General features: G+C 46.7%; 1 protein-coding gene across 11 annotated transcripts in view; it reads right to left on the reverse strand.

The window, feature by feature from the left end:
- LOC141124036 (uncharacterized) overlaps nucleotides 1-25,108 on the reverse strand; it is a 256,951-nt gene extending 231,843 nt beyond the window's left edge. For 7 of the 11 annotated variants that reach the window (XM_073612121.1, XM_073612116.1, XM_073612113.1 and 4 more), the window contains exons 1-2: nucleotides 24,933-25,107; nucleotides 400-720 (exon numbers count right to left, since the gene is read on the reverse strand). In XM_073612121.1, the coding sequence (XP_073468222.1) occupies nucleotides 400-720; nucleotides 24,933-24,975 (364 nt within the window). In that variant the 5' untranslated portion in view covers nucleotides 24,976-25,107. Of the gene's footprint in view, nucleotides 1-399; nucleotides 721-24,932 lie in introns of all 11 variants that reach the window. The other 4 variants (XM_073612119.1, XM_073612117.1, XM_073612118.1 and 1 more) reach the window with 2 other exon arrangements.
- Between the last annotated feature and the right edge of the window lie 513 nt (nucleotides 25,109-25,621).

Genomic DNA, 25,621 nt, shown 5'->3' on the forward strand with positions numbered 1-25,621 from the left:
AAAATCCCAATAAAATATATTTTTGTTTTTGTTTGTAACATGACAAAATACTTTTTCAAGGCACTGTATAAATAGTATTTATATCAATGTTTACCGATATATTCTACCAATAGTCATGATAGGTCTGTGGATTCCTCTTCTTATCGTATTCATTCCTCTCCCTCACCATTGTCCTCCATGTATGATCTATTATTATTATTATTATCTGAGACCCGTTTTAGAAGAATTTAATTTCTTCAACACACAATGGAAACCAAATAAATCCATAAAACCTTCCAAAACACTGTGGTTGGAGTTCCCCTCGAATCAAACATCAGTCTGCTCTGTGAATGTGGTGGGGTGTCGTTACGTGAAATCATTGTGACAATAAAACCCAACTAACAAGGAGGTGGACATTACCTGGGAGGACGGTCACCATCACGGCGTGCATGTTATCGCTCCAGTTTCGTTCGATCCCGCAGTGGTACGTGTCAGCATCTTCCGGTCTCATTCGTCTTTTGGTGATGGTAAACCTGCCCCATGAAGGGTTGTCCTCCATGGAGTATTGGTTCTTGGACCAATCAGTTGATTTGATGAGGATGTTACAGGTTTTCCAGTAGGCTCCTTTACACCAATACTTCACATAAGATTCAAAGCCGTCATCGTAATAACAGGTCACAGATAAATCCTCTCCATGACGAACAGTGACTTCACTGGGGCCCCGGAGGGCCCTGGCTTCTGCTGTAAAAAGAGAGAATGACAAATGAATGGCCTCGTAATGTCACATTGTACAATGACATGAAGAATGATACAAAATGTTCTCAGCTATTTAATAGCCGAGTAATGGCTTCTTAGAACATTTACAAGAAAGGGGATTGATCCTCATTTCATGATGGTGGGCAGAGCATGCAAATCATTCCTGTACATCCCATTCATCAGAAGAGGCGAATTAGGCAAATTAGGTGGCCGCCTAAGGCCTCGCCCTCTCCGGGGCCTCGCGGCCACCTAGTTTGCCTAAAGAGCCACCTGTGTCTATCCTCATACATCAGTCCCAGTACAGTCAGCAGAGCTTCATGCCTCCTTATTTAGCATACAGTCAGTCCGCCTCCTCTCTGCTCTGTAACACCACTCCCCACCAGAGCACTGCCCAGTCTCCACTCCTGTCATTAAAACTCCACTGTAACAGCTGGCAGAGACACACACACAGACTGACGACTGCCCTGCCCCGCCCCGCTAGCAAATCCCATCCATCCCTTGAGACGATATTTTGTGCAATGGCGCAGCTGGGACCCCAGCAGGATCGCCGAGTCCACCCTCCTTCCAGCCCTTCTGTGGTGGAGGCGGAGCCAATTCCAGTTCTCTGTCTGTGTGCAGCCGACTGACTGCTGAGCTGAGGATGCGCTGACTGAGCTGTAAGGGGACAGAGCCTTGCTATGTGTGCAGTACATGGGCTGGGGGGGTGCATGTGACTAGGGAGGGTTTGCATGTGACTGGGGGTGTGTGCATGTGCCTTAAGGGGGGTGTGCATGTGCCTGCGGCGAGGTGTACATGTGCCTGCGGGGGGGTGTGCATGTGCCTGCGAGAGGTGTGCATGTGCCTGCGGGTTGTGTGCATGTGCCTGTGGGGGTGTGCATGTGCCTGCGGGGGTGTACATGTGCCTGTGGGAGGTAAACATGTGCCTATGGGGTGTGTGCCTGTGACTGGGGGGTATATGTTACTGGGGGTGCATATACCTGCGGGAGGTGTACATGTGCCTGCGGGGGGTGTGCATGGGACAGGGGGTATATGTGATGGGGGGGTGCATGCACCTGCGGGAGGTGTACATGTGCCTGCGGGGGGTGTGCATGGGACGGGGGGTATATGTGATGGGGGGGTGCATGCACCTGCGGGAGGTGTACATGTGCCTGGTGTTTACAGTCAGGTCTGCTCAGTCCTCTGCCAGTGTCCCAGTGTGCCCACCTGTGATTGACAGCCCGGGTCCCCCTGACCTGACTCCACCCCACCCTCATCCCCGGCCACCCAGGGCTCCACTGCGGTGCTCGGGAGATGTCAGCTCAGTCCAGTGCCGTTCTTCAGCCATGGTGGGCAAGGCGCTCTTCATTCTGAAACCAGAGCGCTGATTTACATACATACCTGCATGACAGGTGCATATCATTGCAATTTTTTACAGCAAGACCAATTCTTGCTTTCATCAAGAGTATCTCCATAGGGTTATGATGGGAAGACACCCAAAGACCACTACACACAGCAAACCCCTAAGGAGGCATGGCTACATATGGTTGCAGTGTGTGTGGTCATTATGCTGTCAGTGAAATGTGTCAAACGTTGGCTGTGCTTTGTTCTCAGGGAAACCAACCCCACCGACCCCATCCTAGCATTCATTTATGAACAGAGGAGCCCCCAGTTTGCAGCAGTGCCAAGTATCCTGGAGACCAACAACAAGGGTGTACCCCCATGCTGGACTACATAAACATGGAGGAGGTATTTCCTTCTTTAAAGCTGTAGTAAACCCATGCTTGGCCATTTTTACCTACAGGTAAGCATATAATAAGTCTTACCTGTAGGTTCAATGAATATCTCCTAAAGGTGCAGCCAGTTACATCACCGGTGCATGTGTTCTGAAGGTCCGGCATGTGACATCATTGCGGGGTCCTGGCCAATCACATAGCCGGAGCGTGCAAACCCGGAAGGAAGAATGGGGGAACATGTCAGTCCTCTCAGTGGTGACAGCACAGGAGGGCTTCATTCCAAGGTGAGTATTTCATAACGTGCTAATATACGATGCATACTAGTACATTATGCCATTGCCTTACAGGTGTTTTTTTGTTCAAACATCCGTGGTTTACAACCACTTTAAAATCAGTTTTACGTTCACTTATCTGCTGTTATGTTGTGTTGCACTATCCCCTCCAGTCAACAGAGGGAGAACTATAGTCAGAAAAACCTATAGAACACCGAGGATCATGGGACTTGTAGCCTGAAACATTAATCATAGAATGGGACTTAAGGACCTTTACAATACAATTCCCATAATACGCTGCAAAGGAAGGAGAGTGGGGGAATAGCTTTTTCAACATATTTATTGTACCCATCTTAACCACTTCAGCCCCGGAGCATTTGGCTGCCCAAAGACCAGAGCACTTTTTGCGATTTGGCACTGCGTCGCTTTAACTGACAATTGCGCAGTCGTGCAACGTGGCTTCCAAAAAAAATTGACGTCCTTTTTTTCCCACAGATAGAACTTTCTTTTTGCTGGTATTTGATCACCTCTGCGGTTTTTATTTTTTGCGCTACAAGCAAAAAAATAGCGCCAATTTTGAAAAGAAAACTCATTATTTTTTACTTTTTGCTATAATAAATATCCCCCAAAAATATATAAAAAAAACATTTTTTTTTCTCAGTTTAGGCCGATACGTATTCTTCTACATATTTCTGGTAAAAAAAAATTGCAATAAGCGTTTATTGATTGGTTTGCGCAAAAGTTATAGCGTCTACAAAATAGGGGATAGATTTATGGCATTTTTATTAATATTTTTTTTTTTACTAGTAATGGCGGCGATCTGGGATTTATCATGACTGCGACATTATGGCGGACACATCGGACAATTTTGACACATTTTTGGGACCATTGTCATTTTTACAGCGATCAGTGCTATAAAATTGCATTGATTACTGTAAAAATGACACTGGCGGTGAAGGGGTTAACCACTAGGGAGCTAGGGAGGGGTTAAGTGTGTCCTAGGGAGTGATTCTAACTGTGGGGGGGAGGGGCTGTGAGTGACACATCACTGATCACTGCTCCCGATCACAGAGAGCTATGATCAGTGACAGTGACACTAGGTAGAACGGGGAGATGCTTGTTTACATTAGCATCCTCCCGTTCTTCCTCTCCGTGAGACGTTCGCAGATATCTCACGGAGCTCACGGCGGCGCGCACGCGATGGCACGGTGGCAAATTCAAAGGGACGTACAGGTACGCCCATTGGCCGTGCCATTCTGCTGACGTATAAGTACATGCGGCGGTCGGTAAGCAGTTAAATAACCATACCGTACTGGCCATTTATTAACAATACCCATAAAGATTGTATTTACAAACAATAATCTCACATACTGTATATCTATTAAACCATGTTGCTGATCTTTGAAGGCACTGAAAAGACCCCAAATCGATTTTAGTATCAGCGTGACCACACAAGGTCCCCAGTCGCAACACACCGAGTCGAGGACTATACCAACTCTCCGCCTTCCAACGCTGATACCCATATGCCAAATACCCAGTTAAACCTTGGTTAACTGGCATCTTACCGAGGACCCCATACCATAGATGGTTCCCCACTATGCCATATCAGTATTCATTTTTGACGGCCTCCAAAGATCCCAACCGCCACAGCACACAGGTGTAAAGCCTTACACCTGTGGGCGCCCCAAAAAATGCAGAGCTCATTGGATTCTATCCTGCAGGCGTAGAAACCAAAAATCAATGCCTACAGTATTGAGATGTACACCATCCCCCCTCAAGTACCGACTAGTGTCAACTTCCATATCCCGGTGTCTGACCACAAAGCCACCATTACGTGTGATAAATCTTCCCACCTCCTTGTTAACCTTAATAAGGTCCTTGTTGACCTTCTTCACTGACCTAGCCCAGCGCCAAGTAGTACGGCCGACGATGTCAGACCACACGATGAGGGTATGGGGAAAATCTGTGCAGATGAGAAGGACATCAATTTTAATGTCCCGAGCCAAATGCCTCATAGACCGAACTCCTAAATTGTTACCCCGGACGTGCAATACCACCACGTCCGGGGCCCCTCCAAAATATACCCGGGACCCCAATCCAACAGGCCATGGTCACCTCCCGGGGGACACCTAACTGACGGCCGAACATCCGCCTATTTACCCCCCAAAAAACAAAAGAATCGCTCATGATCCAGACGAGACCAGCCTCATCATCTGAAAAGAAAAATACGGCAACATAGAGAATAAAATAAAACAAACAGGAAGGAAAGTCACAGAAAAAACAACTTATCATCAGGCAACCTGCATTCCATAGCCTGGGAATCAATGACGATCCCCAAAAAACGAAGTTCAACCACAGGGCCGATAGTCTTGTCTGGTGCCAGCTGTATCCCAAAGCGTTCTACAATATGTTGAAGAGTAGCCAGTAAGATACCACATAACCCAGAGGAAGGGGGGCTTATGCTTAAAAAATCGTCAAGGTAGTGAATAACGAAATTGATGCCAGACATGTCCCACACCACCCATTCCACAAATGAACTGAAGGTCTCAAACAGAGAGCAAGAGATCAGTCCACATAAAAAGTGTCCAGCCAAATATCATATAAAATATTAACCCAATGGTATGTGACACCACAAAAGGCCAGGAGGTGGTTCCCCACAACCTCAGACACATGCTGGAGATGTGGAACAAAAACAGGCTCATTTATGCACATATGGTGGACATGTCCCCCAATCCAAGAGTATTGGGGAAAAATAATACGCTGGATAAAATACATTACTGAGACCAAAATAAACCTAAATGCCGCTGCCTGCCTGATTCACGTCAACACATATACACTGAGCAAGTACAAAAAGTCCTTCACCAGACATCTCTTAAACGCAGCTAAAACCCTAATTCCATTACACTGGAAATCTACACATACTCCAGGAGCTAAAGATTGGTTTGACAAAGTACAGTATACCTATAAGATGGAAGAAATTTTAGCTATGAAAAAAGAAAACAACACCAACTTTAACAAGATGTGGCAACCCTGGTATCTGTTTACATTATCGGACAAATTTAAAACAGCAACCACCCCGAACTAAGAAACCCTGGTTCAATTGCCAAGAACTTTTAACTTGAATGATGCTATCATTTACTATCTGTTTCAGAATACTCATTTATATGCATATGTATTATAAGCCAACAACACCAATCCTAAATGGTATCATATTGCTACCTGCTCATCCTTAAACCCTCCCCCCCCCCTTTTTTTTTTCCATCCCCCTCTTCCCTTTTCCCTTGTACCCTATTTCCAGAATACTTGAAATATTATTTTTGAAACTCAATTTTCAGAATATATTTGCAATGCCTAGTTGTTCGCTGACATAATGTTACATGCTTAAACAGATGTTTATCATAATATAACATGTATATTGAATTTGCTCTCAATAAACTTTGATTGTGATAAAAAAAAAAGTGTCCAGCCAATGACACTCCAGGAGATAAAAGCTGTGTGGGTGGACCGTCAACAGCCGAAAATCAGACTCCACATCAGTTTTGCCCATGAGCGCGCCTCTTCCGTAATGCCGTACCCCAAAAACTGCAGCATCAAAAGAAGTATAAGACACGGAGCTGGGTCAATCGCATAATTAACCGAGCCACCTTTAGGGAAAGAAAGGTGATGTATTAAGCAAAATTTCTATGGCTCTTTTTTGGGGACCACCCCCAACGGAGAAACCACCAAATCTGCCAGCGGGGGGAAGAGGGAAGGGGCCACACATGCGCCCCAGTGCCACTTCCTTATGTAGTCTTTACGGAACCACCAAAGGATGAAGCAGCGCAGAATGCAAATTTTTTGAAACAGGAGAAATACTCTCCATTGAACACGGAACCCGAAAACCCTCAGTAAAACCCAACTCCAGAAGCCGGGCAGCCGTACGGTCCAGGTACCTATTTAGGAAAGGAAGCGTCCTTTCCACCATCACTGGAGTCGTCCCACTTGTAGCATCGCTGGGATGGCCTTTTTCCTGTTTGAAGCATCGAGACAGCGTGTGACTGGCTCCACAACCGGAACATACAAAGAAAAGAGAGCACAAAGCTGCCCTAGTGTGATACTGTTTAATACTAGAATACAATTCAAATTAAAAAGGGTTACACTACTTCAAAGGATTTGGTAAGGGGGCGTGACCAGATGGAGAGGTGGAATAAGACGCGAGGAGTGAGAGTGTGTGTCTCCTTCAGCCCTATGCCTGCCGTAGTCTGCTCCATGCTGATCCCTGACAGGGGATACTAGGCGGCACCGTAAGCCTGCTCTTAGCCGTTCCTGCCTGGCTGTCCGTCAGCCCGAGACCGCCCAAATCAGTAGAGGGTAGCAGAGGAAGAACTACGGAGGCCGGCAAGGCCACGGAGGACGGAAACGGATGTGCAGGGAGAGTTTCATAGTGGCGTAAGGCAGCTGAATGGAGCCGCGAGACACCAGAGAGGCCCACGAGATACCTGCAAACGCCAGAAAACTTTTGTTGTTTTCTCTTAGGGAACACGACCGTGGATGCAGTAACTTTTTGATTGAACCTGTGTGTGTCTTGACTACACCACAAGCCTGGTATCCAGGATCAAGGCAGTTCCGTCTGAGCCTGAAAAGGTTGCGTGAGTAACGAACCTGCACATTGTACACTGCATACTGCAGATTGCATATCTTATATTGCATATACTCTATACAGAGACTGTTATGTAAAATACTAGCATACTTGCATACAGAGAACTGCATTGCAGTGCAATATCGCAATATATTTGATAAATCAGATGCATTGGATACATCTTGCTGACCCTTGTAAATACAAGCCCAGAATAAGCCCCCAGATACCTCCCTCATCCACAACTCTTTATTACTTGTTACTTGTTCGATTGCCTTCGACCTGAGTTAGGGGTTGGGAGAAGTCCCCTTTGATATTAGGCCTCCCCAAAAGCACTTCTAATGCCGCGTACACACGAGCAGACTTTACGACAGACTTGGTCTGGCGGACCGGAGTCCATTGGACAATTCGATCGTGTGTGGGCTCCAGGGGACTTTTTTTCCCCAAAAGTTCGACGGACCTAGAAATGAAACATGTTTCAAATCTTTCCGACGGACTCGAAAAGTCCGCTCGTCTGTATGCTAGTGCGACGGACAAAATCCTACCCTAGGGCAGCTATTGGCTACTGGCTATGAACTTCCTTGTTTTAGTCCGGTCGTACGTCATCACGTACGAATCCGTCGGACTTTGGTTGATCGTGTGTAGGCAAGTCCGTTCTGTCGGAAAGTCTGTCGAAAAGTCCGCCGGACCAAGTCTGCCGTAAAGTCCGCTCGTGTGTGCAAATGACAATTGACAAAAGGTATAAATATAAAAATCATGGTGCAGCGCTAATGACATTTGAAAATGAAAACAAATGAAAATCTTAGGTATTTTAAAACGAATAAAAACCCATAGTGATACAGACAATAAGTGACAATATTAGTGCAATGAATAACCAAAATGTAAAAGTTCAAAAATTGCAATGGTAAAAATGCAAAGATACAAAGTAGCCACAGGAGTGAGAAAAACAAAGTGAAAAGCTGAAATTGCACTTCAAAAATTCAAAAAAAAAAAATATAAAAAATATACTGTAAAGCCAAAACAAGCAGAAGAAGTCCAATCTGTGATAAATAGTGTTGATAGATGTATATAATAAAGATGTATGAATCTTGCTGAACCAAACTTCAATTTTCAAACCACCATTTAAAGTTCATGAAAGGTGAAACAGAAAACCACCACCAATACCATGAAGCCACGTATTCACGAGCGGGATGTCCGACAGAAAAAGTCAGACGGAAGCTTTTCATCATCTATTCCGATTGTGTGTAGGCCTCATCGGACTTTTTTTTTTTCGAAAATTTTGACGGACCTAGAAATGGAACATGTTCTAAATATTTCCGACGGAACCAATTCCTATCGGGTTCCGACGGACCAAAAACGACGCATGCTCTGAAGCATCGTGTGTAGGCAAGACCGCTTGAATGGAATTCCGTCTGAGATCAGACGGAAAAACCTTCGGAGCTTATTCCGACGACAAAACCGGTCATGTGTACGCAGCGTGGATTCACTAGGACATTTGCCCCATGAATCGTTCAGATTTGTCAGTGATTGCACACCAATAATCGAAGCACCTTGACAGATATGGATGGTAGAGCACAGGAATATGTAGTAATCCCACTCTCCTCCAAGTAGCCACAATCAGCAGGAAATATAAGGCTCCAAAGGCAAGTCCGTTGTGTAGGCAAGTCCGTTCTGTCGGAAAGTCTGTCGAAAAGTCCGCCGGACCAAGTCTGCCGTAAAGTCCACTCGTGTGTACGCGGCATAAGGCTAAAAATCATCTTTAAAAATAAAAACTGTGTTGGTTAACTGAAAAGTGGATATGTCAGCAAGGCGAAGAGGGGATGAGCACCCCAGCCAGGAGAATTTGTACAGGTCACAGGGGACCGCAGGAGGAGAGGAGTTGGACAATATTTTGGGGAAAATAGAGATACCGTCCCTAACAGAAGAGTATAAAGAGGGAATAGAAGCCCCGATAACACTGGAGGAAATACAGATAGCTGTGGCGGAGATGGCTAATCAGAAATCCCCCGGACCAGACGGCCTCCCTGTAGAAATCTATAAATATTATGGGGAAGTAATGCTCCCGGAGCTCCTTAAAGTGCTGAACTGGGTAGACGTGGAGGGGAAACTGCCCATATCTATGACAGAGGCAACAATAATAGTCCTGCATAAAGAGGGGAAAGACCCGCTAGAGACCACGTCCTATAGACCCATTTCCCTACTTTGCTCGGACGCTAAGATATCAGCTAAAGTAATGGCAGCCAGGTTAAATAAGATCATCTCTAAACTTATACACCCAGACCAAACGAGGTTTATTCCCAGCAGGTCAACAAGTATGAACATTAGGAGGGTATTCCTTAACTTACACCAACAGAGAATATGGGTACAAGGGCAGTGATGTCCCTAGATGTGGTTAAAGACTTCAATTATTTAGAGTGGGAGTATATTTGGCGAATATTGGGAGAATTTGGCTTCGGTCCCTCCTTCATTAGGTGGATAAAATTACTGCATAAGGGACCTAGTGCCAAAATTAGAGTCAATAATGACTACTCAGGTAAGATCCTATTGGAGAGAGGGACAAGACAGGGGTGTCCATGGTAACCCCTGCTCTTTGCACTTGCAATGGAGCCATTGGCTATTGCAATAAGAGCAAGTACAAATATGGAAGGAATCAGGAGAGCGACAGGTGAGGAGAGAATCGCATTATATGCAGATGATGTCCTCCTTTTCTTGGGAGATATAGAGCAATCACTTAGGCAGGCGATGAGTATTTTCAGAGAATTTGGAAGACTCTCTGGATTAGCCATAAACTGGGAGAAATCAGCACTTATGCCAGTGGACCCCATCAGGAACCTAACATTTTCAGAAACTCCCCAAGTGGATGTAGTTGAGACTATGAAATACCTAGGTATACATATAACAAGAGATCCAAATAAGTATATTAATAACAACATATCCCCGCTTCTGGTTAAGTTCAAAAAGAAAACTGAAATCTGACGGCGCCCTCCTTTATTGGACGCCGGGAGATGCAACTTAATTAAAATGTTGTGGATGCCACAGTTATTACCTGATTTATCGACGTATAACACGCACCCCAAGTTTAGGAGGGAATTTTAAGGAAAAAAACTTTTAGGAGGGAAGTTTAAGGAAAAAAAACTTACATTTAAATGCCCATCCATGCAGCCTCATCAGTGTCCATCTGCAGCCTTATCCAGTGTCATTGCAGCCTTGTCATTGCAGCCTTGCCCCAGTGTCATTTGCAGACTTGTCAGTGTAGCCTTCCAGTTCTAAAATGGCGCCTCCGAGATCCAGAGTCGGATGTCCTGTGTACCTCGGTGGCGCTTGGTGGCTCTCGGTGGCTCTCAGCCGCTCTCGGCTCCTCTCGCAGTCCCGCCCAGTCCCGCCCTATGATGGACACACAGCCGCCGAAATACACATAGCCGAGTGTACTCGGCTCCATTCACAGTCACGCCCAGTCCCGCCCTATGATGGACATAACACAGGTCCAATGGCGGGACGGGCGCGACTGTGAGCGGAGCCGAGAGCCGCCGAGATCATAGCCGAGTGTACTCGGCTAGACTCGGCTCCGCTCACAGTCACGCCCAGTCCCGCCTGTGTTATGTCCATCATAGGGCGGGACTGGGCGTGACTGTGAGCGGAGCCGAGTCTAGCCGAGTACACTCGGCTATGTGTATCTCGGCGGCTCGCTCCTCTGCTCACAATCAGCGGGGGATCGGCGGGGCATAGGCGTATAACACTCACCCACGGTTTTCCCCTGATTTTAAGGGGAAAAAAGTGTGTGTTAAATAAATACGGTATATTTATTGCATAACACCCCGATTTGGATACACAAGAAATGGTTTAAAAAAATTGACACTCTGTTTAGAGAATTAATATGGAAAGGAGGCCAGGCCAGGATAAACTTAGAATCCCTACAGTTATCAACAAGGGAGGGGGGTATGGCAGTCCCACATCCACGGAGTTACTTTTTGGCAGCCCAACTACAACACTTAAGAGGGAGTAAAGACCCTGAAGGAGGAATAAACAAGGAACTAATGATACTAGGGGCATCCCATAAGATGGTAGTGGAGGTATTGGAGGCTGATTCCTTTGTTAATAAAACCCCTACAGTAAGGCTAGCCATAAAATGTATGGAAAGCAGTAAAGTCACTAAGGGGACAAGGTGGTGTGACAGAATATACTCCCCTCTGGGGTAATAGGAACCTCCGGGAGCTGGAGATGATAGGAAAGATCAAAGAATGGGAAATGAAAGGAATAGATAGGCTGGCCCGACTGTATGAGGGAAGAACGCTAAAAACATTTACAACATTGAGAGAGGAATACGATATACCTAAACATACATTTTATAAATATCTACAAATTAGACACGCTTTAAATGCTCAGTTTGAGAAACAAGGCCCGGTTTGGTGGAATACCACCATTTACCAAAGAATAATGAACCTGAGTAGGACTGGGGGATTTACATCAGAAATCTACCCATATATATGTGGAGGAAGTATTGAGAGCCCGGAATTGCTTAAAAGTGGGAGGAGGATCTCGAGGAGGATCTAGGTTGGACTTGATGGACTTGTGTCTTTTTTCAACCTCACCTACTATGTAACTATGATCTAGGGACAAGCAATGGATCTAGGGACGAGCAATGGAAGAGGATACTAGAGAGAGGACACCTGGTGTCGGTCTCACCCACACAGAAGATCTTGTTTTTGATGTTGGTACATAGGAAATATTATACACCTAAAAGACTGTTCAGGTTCGGGTGGACAGCAGATGCCAGGTGCCCCAGATGTCAGGGTACCGGAGGAGGGAGAAAATTGTTTATACAAAGAGAAGAAATTTTAAGGAATTTGAAAAAAATGTGGAGACCGTGGTTGGAGAAGATGGGATGGATACCCTATGTAAAGCACAAAGAGGAAGTAGTAAGGGGACGGCGCTGGTTTGGTGTTTTTGTGTTTTCTGGACTCTCCACAACCGGAGCACTCGTGTTTGAAACGACGTCCGTCTCCAAACCTTCCCGCTCCCTCATTGTACTGCCGACAAAACCCCCCGTCGTTTAGCTGTGCCGGGGTACTCAAACTTCTGGCCCCACCGGAAAAAAAACGATGTGGAGGCCCTCGCAGATGACATAAGCTTCATCCATAAGCTGATGATGTCCTTGTGGTCCCAGCGCAGGGAGGGGCGGACAGCTTCCCGCTTATGAAATTGTTTGTCGTACTGGAGTCACACCTGACCCCCATAAACCCACTGAGCCTCCCCAATGGCATCCAGGTAGCAGAAAAGCGCGAACAGCTCTCAAGTTGTTTTTCGCCAATCACGCTCGCTAATATAGCAAACAATGTAGCCAGTTAACAAAGAATCGGGGAATCAGGCTATACCGCCCTTTTTTCTCCTCATCCTTTTTCGAAGTTAAAGTTTGGATGGAAAAGGGAGAAAATTTCAACATACTCACCCTTCCACTATTGGTTTGAGATGGGTCCCCAATGGGCCCTCAAAGCAGACATACACCTTGCACTTGGCCGTGTCAGCCAAGCGGAAAGTGTCAGAAACCTTACCCCCTTACCCGACTCCTTTGATGTATCCGTCTTGTCAGAAACTATCTACCCTGTCTGAGCCCCAATGTCACCACCACTGCCGTACCCGAACCAGTGGCCACACTAGACCCAGGAACAGGGGCAGCAGCATCTCGGGGGACCCCAGTGGCCATCTGGCTGGGAATTCAGACGGAAACCGGGGAAGCAGGAATTGTACTCACCTCAAAGCGTAACACCAGTGTGCGCAAACCCGCTAAAAGGTGTACATCTGAGCCCATGCCCGACGCAGCAGACACACAGTCCGATGAGTGAGGAGTGCAGAAGACAACACCGGCGGGGGACAACACCCTGCTACCCCCCGCTCCCAACAAACCATCCAACACTTACCAGGCTGCACAGGAGAGGATCCCACAGCTGCAGGTCTGGAATCCACCGCCGCAGATTGGTCAGGCACTTCACCATCATCTGAGCTGGACAGCTCACCCTGTGACCGGGTGAACGCCACATCTAGCCGACCAGCAACCGAGGGGACTTCATGGAAGGCAGCATCAGCCCTGGATCCTGAAGCTCACGTCCCATCTGCCGGGCTGTGCAGCACTCCCACTCCAGCAGCGCCATCTGCGCTCTGGGTATTCCTCCCCACTGCACTTCTCCCACCACTTCTCACAGCCGTCCCAGGGGGGCGCGACTGACTCCCAAAGGAGGCACTGGAGGGCCGCCGGCCACTCTAACCGACTGGCCGGCACCCACAGCGATGTCTCTCCCATGTCGGGCCGCCTCCCTAACAGGAGCCTCACCGGGTGAGGCGGCCGCACGCTCCTGTCTCCCGTGTTGTGCAGGCGGGACCGGGGGAGAAGCCACGCCACGGTCCCTGCCAGAAGAGCTCCACCTATGTCTGGGATTCCTCCCAGCACTGGTGTAATGTCCTTATCCCTCCACTGGAGGCTCCGATATTTCTCCTGTAATGTCTTTATCCCACCACTGGAAGCTACGACATTTCTCCTGTAATGTCTTTATTCCTCCACTGGAGGCTCCAACATTTCTCCTGCAATATTCTTATCTTTCCACTGGGAGCTCTGATATCTCCACAAACTCCGTCGCAGATTGATGACGTCACAACAACATCACCCTGCTCCTCCTCTTGTACCTACTTAAATAGCTGACGCCATTTGCTTGACGTTCGTGCTAAGAACCTGATGCCAGGTAAAGATCTCCAACAGAAAACTGCCGTCATCTCTCTCTATTGGGCCGGTCAGAGCCCCGACTATCATCTCTCTTTTGGGCCGGTCAGAGCCCCGACTATCATCTCTCTTTTGGGCCGGACAAAGCCCCGACTACCATCTCTCTTTTGGGCTGGTCAGAGCCCCGACTACCATCTCACTTTTGGGCCGGACAGAGCCCCTCCAACTTCAAATTGTTGGGCTGGACAGAGCCCCTTCCTCTCTAGTAGTCAGAGACTCTCCTCTGCCCTACCCACAGTCTACTTAATTTGCCCTAAGAAAACCTTACCTGTTCCTTTCCACATAGGAGACCAGTACATCTCTCAAGAAGCCACTGGGTGACCCCATCTCCAGGAATCAACCCACTGCAAGTATCTTTACGTTTCCTATAAACTTTATCCCTGTGTAGTGCTACTAAGCTTAAGATGCCTCTGCAGCACCCTGTCGTTTCTGTGTATAACCACTCTAAATAAAACCAATTGTATTTCCAAACTTATCTGAGTCTTCCTACTGTTGTGGAAAATTTTATATTAATGTATTGTCATAAGTCTCCCAGTGTGTGTTCAATCGTAGCCCACTCTAAAGAGCTGACTGGGGCAGACCAACGCTGGTTGAGATCCGTTTGGTAGTGAAAAGCTCTTTGGGGATGTAGAGAAATGTTTGCGGAGTGGGGACGTGTCCGCCAGCTAAGGGCCCCTGTGCGATGCACAGAACGATCATCTGGTGGGGGTGTGTTCACTCTGCAAAGACATTATCGGTTTAACAAGTGTGCTCTCGTGTTGCCCCTGTGTACCTGATCAACACATTTGTGGCCCAATGAGTGTACGCCTGCCGATAATCTCTCGTCCACAAAGACAGTAGAATAATCCAGGTATACATTGTTCTCTGGAACAATGTATAATAGGGATTTCTATCAACGGAAATACGGGAGTCTTTTGGGTTCTGGTTGGAGACAGGGTTAATGTTTGAAAGCCATGTGGCTTCTAAAAACATACATGCACCCTGTCTCTGCTCAGACACACCCATAAGGCTCCTGTAGTCATTGTTCATTGGCTGTTGCATTTTCCTGTGTTGTTAAATCCTTATATAGTCATTAATATCCTGTGATGTCACAAGCTTTGTAAGAGGTGTTATTGGCTGTTGGAGGCCTATTCTTCGAGCTTCGGGACTTCCTATTGATATGCTAATAAAGTGGCTCACTCAGACAGCTGAGGGAGGCTGGCTGCAGGGTGATCTTGGAACTGGAAGCATGAGGTTGTGATTCTATTTGTAAGCATGAGGCACACACCAGAGGATAAGCTACGCCAGAGGAAAGACATATGATCAAAAGGTGAGATGATATTATATCATTAGACGAAATTGTTATTATGATTAGAAACAGGAGATTTGGCTGTGTGCTCTGTGTGCAGCCAAATTTCGCTAACACTACCTGATAGCTGTTAAGGTTAAAGTTAACTGTTAAGAATATAGTATTCATAGACTTCTGAAGCTGTGATCCACTCAATCCAACATAGTTCACTGCCTGAAGCATTACAACTGGCACCGGCCGGCGAAGTGGAAAGCCGCGCCAGTGAGGCTGGAGGGTCCCCATCTGAGGGGCTTCCATTACGGCGCTGAGCTCGAGAGGAAGGATGGGGGTGAAAAGCCGAGACCCCTGAGCAGGCTGGCCACTCGGTTCCCCAGAGGCTGCACTGTCTCCCTGAGATAGAGATGAGATCTGCCGTTGAAGCCAGTCTGTGCCCAGGGCAGTGCAGTACGGACCGCATCTAGACCCTTGCTGCAGGGAGACCAGAGCATCCTCTCAAATTCTACTTCCCACTGCTGAATCTCTGGAGGCATTCTGTGGAGAGGCTAAGGACCCCCCCCTTTCTACAGCAAAAGTTCACCACCGCACCACAGGGACTGGTGAGAGGGCAAAGCCCATTGTTCACACTGCTAACAGGGACTGGGGTATTGGGGCAGGACATTAGGTGATGCTTTTTTGAAGCTTCATTGAAGCTTGGAAAATGTCCCATGCGTATTGATTTTCTATTTGTTTTAAAAAGGCCCAGTAGAACCCCAGCTCAGTAGTACTCCCAACTCAGTAATACCTGCAGCTCATTAGTACTCCTGCCCAGCAGATCTCAAGCTCATTAGTTCCCTTGTTCAGCAAAACCATACCTCAGTAATACCAAGGGTTGCCACCTCATCCCTTTAAAACCGAACACATATGAATTACACAGGTGGTAATTAAACTCACTTGGTGCCCTATCTGCACTAAAACCAGCCTCAGAACCCGTGTAATTCATATGTGTTTTGGTTTAAGGGGATGAGGTGGCAACCCTAGTAGTACCCCAGCTCTGCTGATCCCCCAATCAGTAGTAACTCACAGCTCTTCTGATCCCCCGCTCATTAGTAACCTCCAGCTCTACTTATCCTCCACTGAGTAGTAAGTAACCCCCAGCTCTTCTGATCCCCCACTTAGTAGTATCCCCCACCTAGCTCTGTTAAACCTCTGGTTTGCTGATCCTCCTCTCTCTCCAGTCTCTGCTCATCTCCCACTATATTACTCCCCTTGTGACATCTGATAGTTTCTCCCCCCTGGTCCCCCCAGCTCTGCTGATTCTCCACCACTAAGTCCTTTCTCTTTCCAGTCCCTGCTCATCTCCCACTATATTGGTCCCATGCTAATTACCATATGGGACATCTGCTAGTTTCTCCTGCTCTGGTCCCCCAGCTCTGCTGATCCTCTGCAGCTCAGTCTTCTCTCTCCTGTCCCCACTCGCCTTCTGCTATAGAGTTCTCAGTTGTTCCACTCCAGTCCGGACCCCGCTCACCTTCCTGCTGGTCCACACTGCACACCAGATGTGATGTCTGCACCAGACACTCCCAGAATATACTGTATACACATGAACTAGAAGTGACTGCTGATGACGTCTTTCTGGTTCGCTTGGTGCAAGAAACTGATATGCAGCATGAGTTTCCCACAACTGCATTCTAGTGAGAAAGGGCTCTTTCTGTATCTTCAGCACGCCTATACTGCCCCTGTACTGCACCTATATCGCACTCTTACTGCATACTGGTTGACTAAAATTGACGCTGCATGCACCAATGCTTCTTAAAGTTCCCCATCGATAGCTGGCAGAAGAACAAGGTGAGTATAGTAGCAAGTCCTAGTTGCAATCTTGAAACACCCAATATGAGGACAATATGCGACTGGTCTAAACTATGTGGCATGTTCACTAATGCCAGGAGCATGGCGGACAAGATGGGTGAACTAGAGATACTGTTGTACAAGGAGTATTTGGATTTTGTGGGAATTTCAGAGACCTGGTTCAACAGCTCTCATGATTGGCTGGCAAACATTCAAGGGTATACCCTATACCGCAAGGACAGAGAGGGTAAAAAAGGGGGAGGGGTATGCCTATATATCAAGAATAATGTACAAGCGAATGTGAGAGATGACATCACTGAGGGAGCTAGGGAGGAGGTGGAATCCTTATGGGTAGAGCTCCAAAGGGATGAAGCTAAGGGGAAAATAATACTGGGAGTATGCTATAGGCCCCCTAACCTGAGGGAGGAAGTGGAGATGGATCTCCTATCACAAATTGGATTAGCAGCAAGGATGGGAAGTGTTATCATAATGGGAGATTTTAATTATCCAGACATAGACTGGGCGGAGGGAACCGCGCATTCATTTAAGGCTCGCCAGTTCCTTAATGTCTTGCAGGACAATTTTATGGGTCAGATGGCAGACGCACCAACTAGAAATAAAACATTACTGGATCTACTGATTACCAACAATACAGACCTGATAACAGATGTGGAAATACGGGGCAATTTAGGTAACAGCGATCACAGGTCAATTAGTTTCAGTATAAATCACACAAATAGGAAACATGAAGGGAACACAAAGACACTGAATTTCAAAAGAGCCAACTTCCCTAAACTACAAACCTTGCTAAAAGGCATAAATTGGGATAAAATATTAGGAACAAAGAATACGGAGGAGAGATGGGTTTGCTTTAAGAGCATATTAAATAAGGGCATTAGCCAATGTATCCCATTGGGTAATAAATTTAAAAGAGCGAACAAACATCCTGGATGGCTTAACTCCAATGTAAAAATGCATATAAAAGCAAAGGAGAAGGCCTTCAAAAAATACAAGGTTGAGGGATCATCCTCAGCATTCAGACTTTATAAAGAATGCAATAAGAAATGTAAGGGTGCAATTAGGACGGCTAAGATAGAACATGAAAGACACATAGCGGAGGAGAGCAAAAAAAATCCCAAGAAATTCTTTAAGTATGTAAACAGTAAAAAAGGGAGGACAGACCATATTGGCCCCATAAAGAATGAGGAAGGACATCTGGTTACAAAGGATGGGGAGATGGCAAAGGTATTGAATTTATTTTTCTCCTCAGTCTTCACGAGTGAATCGGGGGGCTTCAGTAACCAAAACTGCAGTGTTTATCCTCATGACACAACACAGGAAGCACCTCCATGGTTAACAGAGGACGGAATTAAAATTAGACTTGAGAAACTTAACATTAATAAATCACCGGGACCAGATGGCTTGCATCCGAGGGTACTTAGGGAACTCAGTCAGGTGGTTGCCAGACCGTTGTTCCTAATTTTTACAGACAGTCTATTGACTGGAATGGTACCAGCTGATTGGAGAAAAGCCAATGTAGCACCAATATTTAAAAAGGGCCCACAAAACATCCCTGGGAATTACAGACCAGTTAGCCTAACATCAATAGTATGTAAACTCTTGGAGGGGATGATAAGGGACTATATACAAGATTTTAGTAAGGAGAACGGTATCATTAGCAGTAGTCAGCATGGATTCATGAAGAATCGTTCTTGCCAAACCAATCTACTAACCTTCTATGAGGGGGTGAGTTGCCATCTAGATAAAGGAAGGCCCGTAGACGTGGTGTATCTGGATTTTGCAAAAGCATTTGACACAGTTCCCCATAAACGTTTACTGTACAAAATAAGGTGCATTGGCATGGACCATAGGGTGAGTACATGGATTGAAAACTGGCTACAAGGGGGTGTTCAGAGGGTGGTGATAAATGGGGAGTACTCAGAATGGTCAGGGGTGGGTAGTGGGGTCCCCCAGGGTTCTGTGCTGGGACCAATCCTATTTAATTTGTTCATAAACGACCTGGAGGATGGGATAAACAGTTCCATCTCTGTATTTGCAGACGATACTAAGCTAAGCAGGGCAATAACTTCTCCGCAGGATGTGAAAATCTTGCAAAAAGACCTGAACAAATTAATGGGGTGGGCGACTACATGGCAAATGAGGTTCAATGTAGAAAAATGCAAAATAATGCATTTGGGTGGCAAAAATCTGAATGCAATCTATAGACTGGGGGGAGAACCTCTGGGGGGATCTAGGATGGAAAAGGACCTGGGGGTCCTAGTAGATGATAGGCTCAGCAATGACATGCAATGCCAAGCTGCTGCTAATAAAGCAAACAGAATATTGGCATTAAAAAGGGGATCAACTCCAGAGATAAAACGATAATTCTCCCGCTCTACAAGACTCTGGTCCGGCCGCACCTGGAGTATGCTGTCCAGTTCTGGGCACCAGTCCTCGGGAGGGATGTACTGGAAATGGAGCGAGTACAAAGAAGGGCAACAAAGCTAATAAAGGGTCTGGAGGATCTTAGTTATGAGGAAAGGTTGCGAGCGCTGAACTTATTCTCTCTGGAGAAGAGACGCTTGAGAGGGGATATGATTTCAATTTACAAATACTGTACTGGTGACCCCACAATAGCCACTCATTACAATTAGAAGAAAAGAGGTTTAACCTTAAACTACGTAGAGGGTTCTTTACTGTAAGAGCGGCAAGGATGTGGAATTCCCTTCCACAGGCGGTGGTCTCAGCGGGGAGCATTGATAGCTTCAAGAAACTATTAGATAATCACCTGAATGACCGCAATATACAGGGATATGTAATGTAATACTGACACATAATCACACACATAGGTTGGACTTGATGGACTTGCGTCTTTTTTCAACCTCACCTACTATGTAACTATGTATATATGTATGTATATGTATATATATGTAACAACATAAGGACTGCCCCTTCCGCAAAACCATCCTGCAAGTCCTCTTTATTCCCTTCTCCTATCTCCTTCATTTCATGGAGAGTGCACATACAATCAGTAGTGGACTAGCATAGTCACCATCAATGCCCTTTGGCAGTATAGTTTATGTGGTTGATAAATCAAGCTTTATTACTGCTCACTGCTGCACTTTAGGTGACATTGCTACTAATTATGCTGATCTGGATGCCAAGTGTCACCCTGTAAGCTGAATCGTGTGATTACCATTGTTAGTCCATTTCTATGCTTACTTCGTTACCAACCATATCAGGTGATAATGTATGAAGTTTGCCTTTACTGACTAGTTCAGTGCCTGTTTCCTTTGATATAACGCTACTACTACTGGGTTACTACCACTACAGTGGCTGCTACGGGGGTAACACTATAAGGGGAACCCCAGATCACAGTGGGCACACTCTTCCTGGACACTAATGAACAGAGAGACCCCAGATAACAGCAGAGCCCCTCACCCAGGACACTGATGAAGAGGGGGCCCAGATAACAATGGAGCCCCTCATCCTGGACATCAATGACCAGAGGGAAGCCCAGTTTACAGTGGAACCCCTTATCCCAGACACTGATGAACAGAGGGACCCCAGTGAAGTCCCTCATCCCAGATACTGGTGAAGTAAGGGACCCCGATCACAGTGGAGCCCCTGATCCTGGACACCGATGAAGAGAGGGGCCCCAGATCACAGCTAAACTCCTTATCCCAGACACTGATGAAGAGTTGAACCCCAAACACAGTGGAGACCCTCATTTCAGACACTGATAAAGAGATATGGACCCCAGATTACATTGGGGGCCCCTTATCCCAGACAATGATGAACAGAGCAACCGCAGATCACAGGGGAACCCCTCATCCCAGACACTGATGAAGAGTTGAACCACAAACACAGTGGAGACTCTCATTTCAGACACTGATAAAGAGATATGGACCCCAGATTACATCGGGTCCCTTATTCCAGACAATGATGAACAGAGCAACCGCAGATCACAGGGGAACCCCTCATCCCAGACACTGATGAAGAGAGGGAATCCAGATCACATCGTGGCCCCTCATCTCAGACAATGATGAAAAGAGTGTTTCTGGATCTCAGTAGAAACCCAGAGACCAGAAAATTATGAAGTGAAGGACCCCAGATCTCAGTTGAAACCCTCATCAGAGACAAGGATGAAGGGAAAGACCCCCAGATCACAGTGGAGCTCCTCATGCAGGACACTGATGAACAAATGGACCACAGATCACAGTAGAGACTTTTATCTTGGACAATGATGAAGAGAAAAACCCCAGATCAAAGCAGAGATCCTAATCCCAAACATAGGTATGGAAAAGGACCCCAAATAACAGCAGAGACCCTAATCTCAGAAACTAATAAAAGGGAGGATCCCCAGATCACAGCAGAGCCCCTTATCCAAGACACTGATGAAGAGAGGTAATCAGATGACCGTGGGAACCCTAATCCCAGACACTGATGAAGAGAGGTAACCATATCACAGTGGGGACCCTAATCCCGAACACTAATAAAGAGAGGAACCCCAGATCACAGTGGGAACCCTAATCCCGGACACTGATGAAGAGAGGTAACCAGATCACGGTGGGAACCCTAATCCCGAACAGCGAACACTAATAAAGAGAGGAACCCCAGATCACAGTGGGAACCCTAATCCTGGACACTAATAAAGAGAGGAACCCCAGATCACAGTGGGAACCCTAATCCCGGACACTGATGAAGAGAGGTAACCAGATCACGGTGGGAACCCAAATCCCGAACAGCGAACACTAATAAAGAGAGGAACCCCAGATCACAGTGGGAACCCTAATCCCGAACACTAATAAAGAGAGGAACCCCAGATCACAGTGGGAACCCTAATCCCGAACACTAATAAAGAGAGGAACCCCAGATCACAGTGGGAACCCTAATCCCAGACACTGATGAAGAGAGGTAACCAGATCACAGTGGGAACCCTAATCCCAAACACTAATAAAGAGAGGAACCCCAGATCACGGTCGTAACCCTAATCCCGAACACTAATAAACAGAGGAACCCCAGATCACAGTGGGAACCCTAATCCTGAACACTAATAAAGAGAGGAACCCCAGATCACAGTGGGAACCTTAATCCCAGACACTGATGAAGAGAGGTAACCAGATCACAGTGGGAACCCTAATCCTGAACACTAATAAAGAGAGGAACCCCAGATCACAGTGGGAACCCTAATCCCGAACACTAATAAAGAGAGGAACCCCAGATCACAGTGGGAACCCTAATCCCGAACACTAATAAAAAGAGGAACCCCAGATCACAGTGGGAACCTTAATCCCGAACACTAATAAAGAGAGGAACCCCAGATCACAGTGGGAACCCTAATCCCAGACACTGATGAAGAGAGGAACCCCAGATCACAGTGGGAACCCTAATCCCGAACACTAATAAAGAGAGGAACCCCAGATCACAGTGGGAACCCTAATCCTGAACACTAATAAAGAGAGGAACCCTAGATCACAGTGGGAACCCTAATCCCAGACACTGATGAAGAGAGGAACCCCAGATCACAGTGGGAACCTTAATCCCGAACAGCGAACACTAATAAAGAGAGGAACCCCAGATCACAGTGGGAACCCTAATCCCGAACACTGATGAAGAGAGGTAACCAGATCACAGTGGGAACCCTAATCATGAACAGCGAACACTAATAAAGAGAGGAACCCCAGATTACAGTGGGAACCCTAATCCTGGACACTAATAAAGAGAGGATCCCCAGATCACAGTGGGGACCCTAATCCCGAAACACTAATAAAGAGAGGAATCCCAGATCACAGTGGGAACCCTAATCCCGAACACTAATAAAGAGAGGAACCCTAGATCACAGTGGGAACCCTAATCCTGAACAGCGAACACTAATAAAGAGAGGAACCCCAGATCACAGTGCGAACCCTAATCCTGGACACTAATAAAGAGAGGAACTCCAGATCACAGTGGGAACCCTAATCCTGGACACTAATAAAGAGAGGAACCCCAGATCACAGTGGGAACCCTAATCCCGGACACTAATAAAGAGAGGAACCCTAGATCACAGTGGGAACCCTAATCCCAGACACTGATGAAGAGAGGTAACCAGATCACAGTGGGAACCCTAATCCCGAACACTAATAAAGAGAGGAACCCCAGATCACAGTGGGAACCCTAATCCCAGACACTGATGAAGAGAGGTAACCAGATCACAGTGGGAACCTTAATCTCGAACACTAATAAAGAGAGGAACCCCAGATCACAGTGGGAACCCTAATCCCAGACACTGATGAAGAGAGGAACCCCAGATCACAGTGGAAACCTTAATCCCGAACAGCGAACACTAATAAAGAGAGGAACCCCAGATCACAGTGGGAACCCTAATCCTGGACACTAATAAAGAGAGGAACCCCAGATCACAGTGGGAACCCTAATCCCGGACACTAATAAAGAGAGGAACCCTAGATCACAGTGGGAACCCTAATCCCAGACACTGATGAAGAGAGGTAACCAGATCACAGTGGGAACCCTAATACCGAACACTAATAAAGAGAGGAACCCCAGATCACAGTGGGAACCCTAATCCCAGACACTGATGAAGAGAGGTAACCAGATCACAGTGGGAACCCTAATCTCGAACACTAATAAAGAGAGGAACCCCAGATCACAGTGGGAACCCTAATCCCAGACACTGATGAAGAGAGGAACCCCAGATCACAGTGGGAACCTTAATCCCGAACAGCGAACACTAATAAAGAGAGGAACCCCAGATCACAGTGGGAACCCTAATCCCGAACACTAATAAAGAGAGGAACCCCAGATAACAGTGGGAACCCTAATCCCGAACACTAATAAAGAGAGGAACCCCAGATCACAGTGGGAACCCTAATCCCGAACACTAATAAAGAGAGGAACCCCAGATCACAGTGGGAACCCTAATCCTGAACACTAATAAAGAGAGGAACCCTAGATCACAGTGGGAACCCTAATCCCAGACACTGATGAAGAGAGGTAACCAGATCACAGTGGGAACCCTAATCCCGAACACTAATAAAGAGAGGAACCCCAGATCACAGTGGGAACCCTAATCCCAGACACTGATGAAGAGAGGTAACCAGATCACAGTGGGAACCCTAATCTCGAACACTAATAAAGAGAGGAACCCCAGATCACAGTGGGAACCCTAATCCCAGACACTGATGAAGAGAGGAACCCCAGATCACAGTGGGAACCTTAATCCCGAACAGCGAACACTAATAAAGAGAGGAACCCCAGATCACAATGGGAACCCTAATCCCGAACACTAATAAAGAGAGGAACCCCAGATCACCGTGGGAACCCTAATCCCGAACACTAATAAAGAGAGGAACCCCAGATCACCGTGGGAACCCTAATCCCGAACACTAATAAAGAGAGGAACCCCAGATCACAGTGGGAACCCTAATCCCGAACACTAATAAAGAGAGGAACCCTAGATCACAGTGGGAACCCTAATCCCAAACACTAATAAAGAGAGGAACCCCAGATCACAGTGGGAACCCTAATCCCGAACACTAATAAAGAGAGGAACCCCAGATCACAGTGGAAACCCTAATCCCGAACACTAATAAATAGAGGAACCCCAGATCACAGTGGGAACCCTGCTCCCAGACACTGATGAACAGGTGATTCCCTCTTCCTATGTCCCTCTCACCCCTAATTTTTATGTATTGATGAATGTTCCCAAACTTACCAATAAGGCAGAGGGATCCCCAGATCACAGCGAAGACCCTCATACTGGACAATGGCACACAGAGGGACCCCGGGAGACAGCGGTGCCCCTCTGACACTGATGAGCGGTCCGTGTGCTGATATGAAATGAGAACAGAAAGGAGAACAGCAGATCACAGTACCAAGAACACAGTTATATGAGATAGAAAAAACTCAACACCTACTTCCCGTTTCTTTGTAACATTATCAGATGCTCAGTGGCGGTCAAATACAGAAACTCTGTGAGAATGCAGCAAAGTAAGCGAAACTGCATAGTGGAAAAAAATTCTGACACTAAAATGGTGATTATTCTTTCCCTTATAATTCCAGCACAGAGGGTTAGGGGTGACGGGGACATCTGAGGGGAGAACAACAAGGAGAGGAGCAGGTTATAACCCTTCATCACAATTTTTTTTTAGCTGGAGTTGGGCTTTAATAAAGCAGTTTGCAACCTGATGCCACCTAGAGTTTAGATCAGGTATTGCACTGCTTGACAGGGACTGTGGATAACGCAGAGGCACAGGATGGACACTCTGCTGCCACCTAGAGCTCAGATCAGGTATTGCGAAGCTTAACAGGGACTGTGGATAACAGAGGGGCACAGGATGGAAACTCTGCTACCACCTAGAGCTCAGATCAGGTATTGCACTGCTTGACAGGTAATGTGGATAA

This window comes from Aquarana catesbeiana, linkage group LG01 (genome assembly GCF_042186555.1).
Source record: "Aquarana catesbeiana isolate 2022-GZ linkage group LG01, ASM4218655v1, whole genome shotgun sequence".
NCBI lineage: Eukaryota > Metazoa > Chordata > Amphibia > Anura > Ranidae > Aquarana > Aquarana catesbeiana.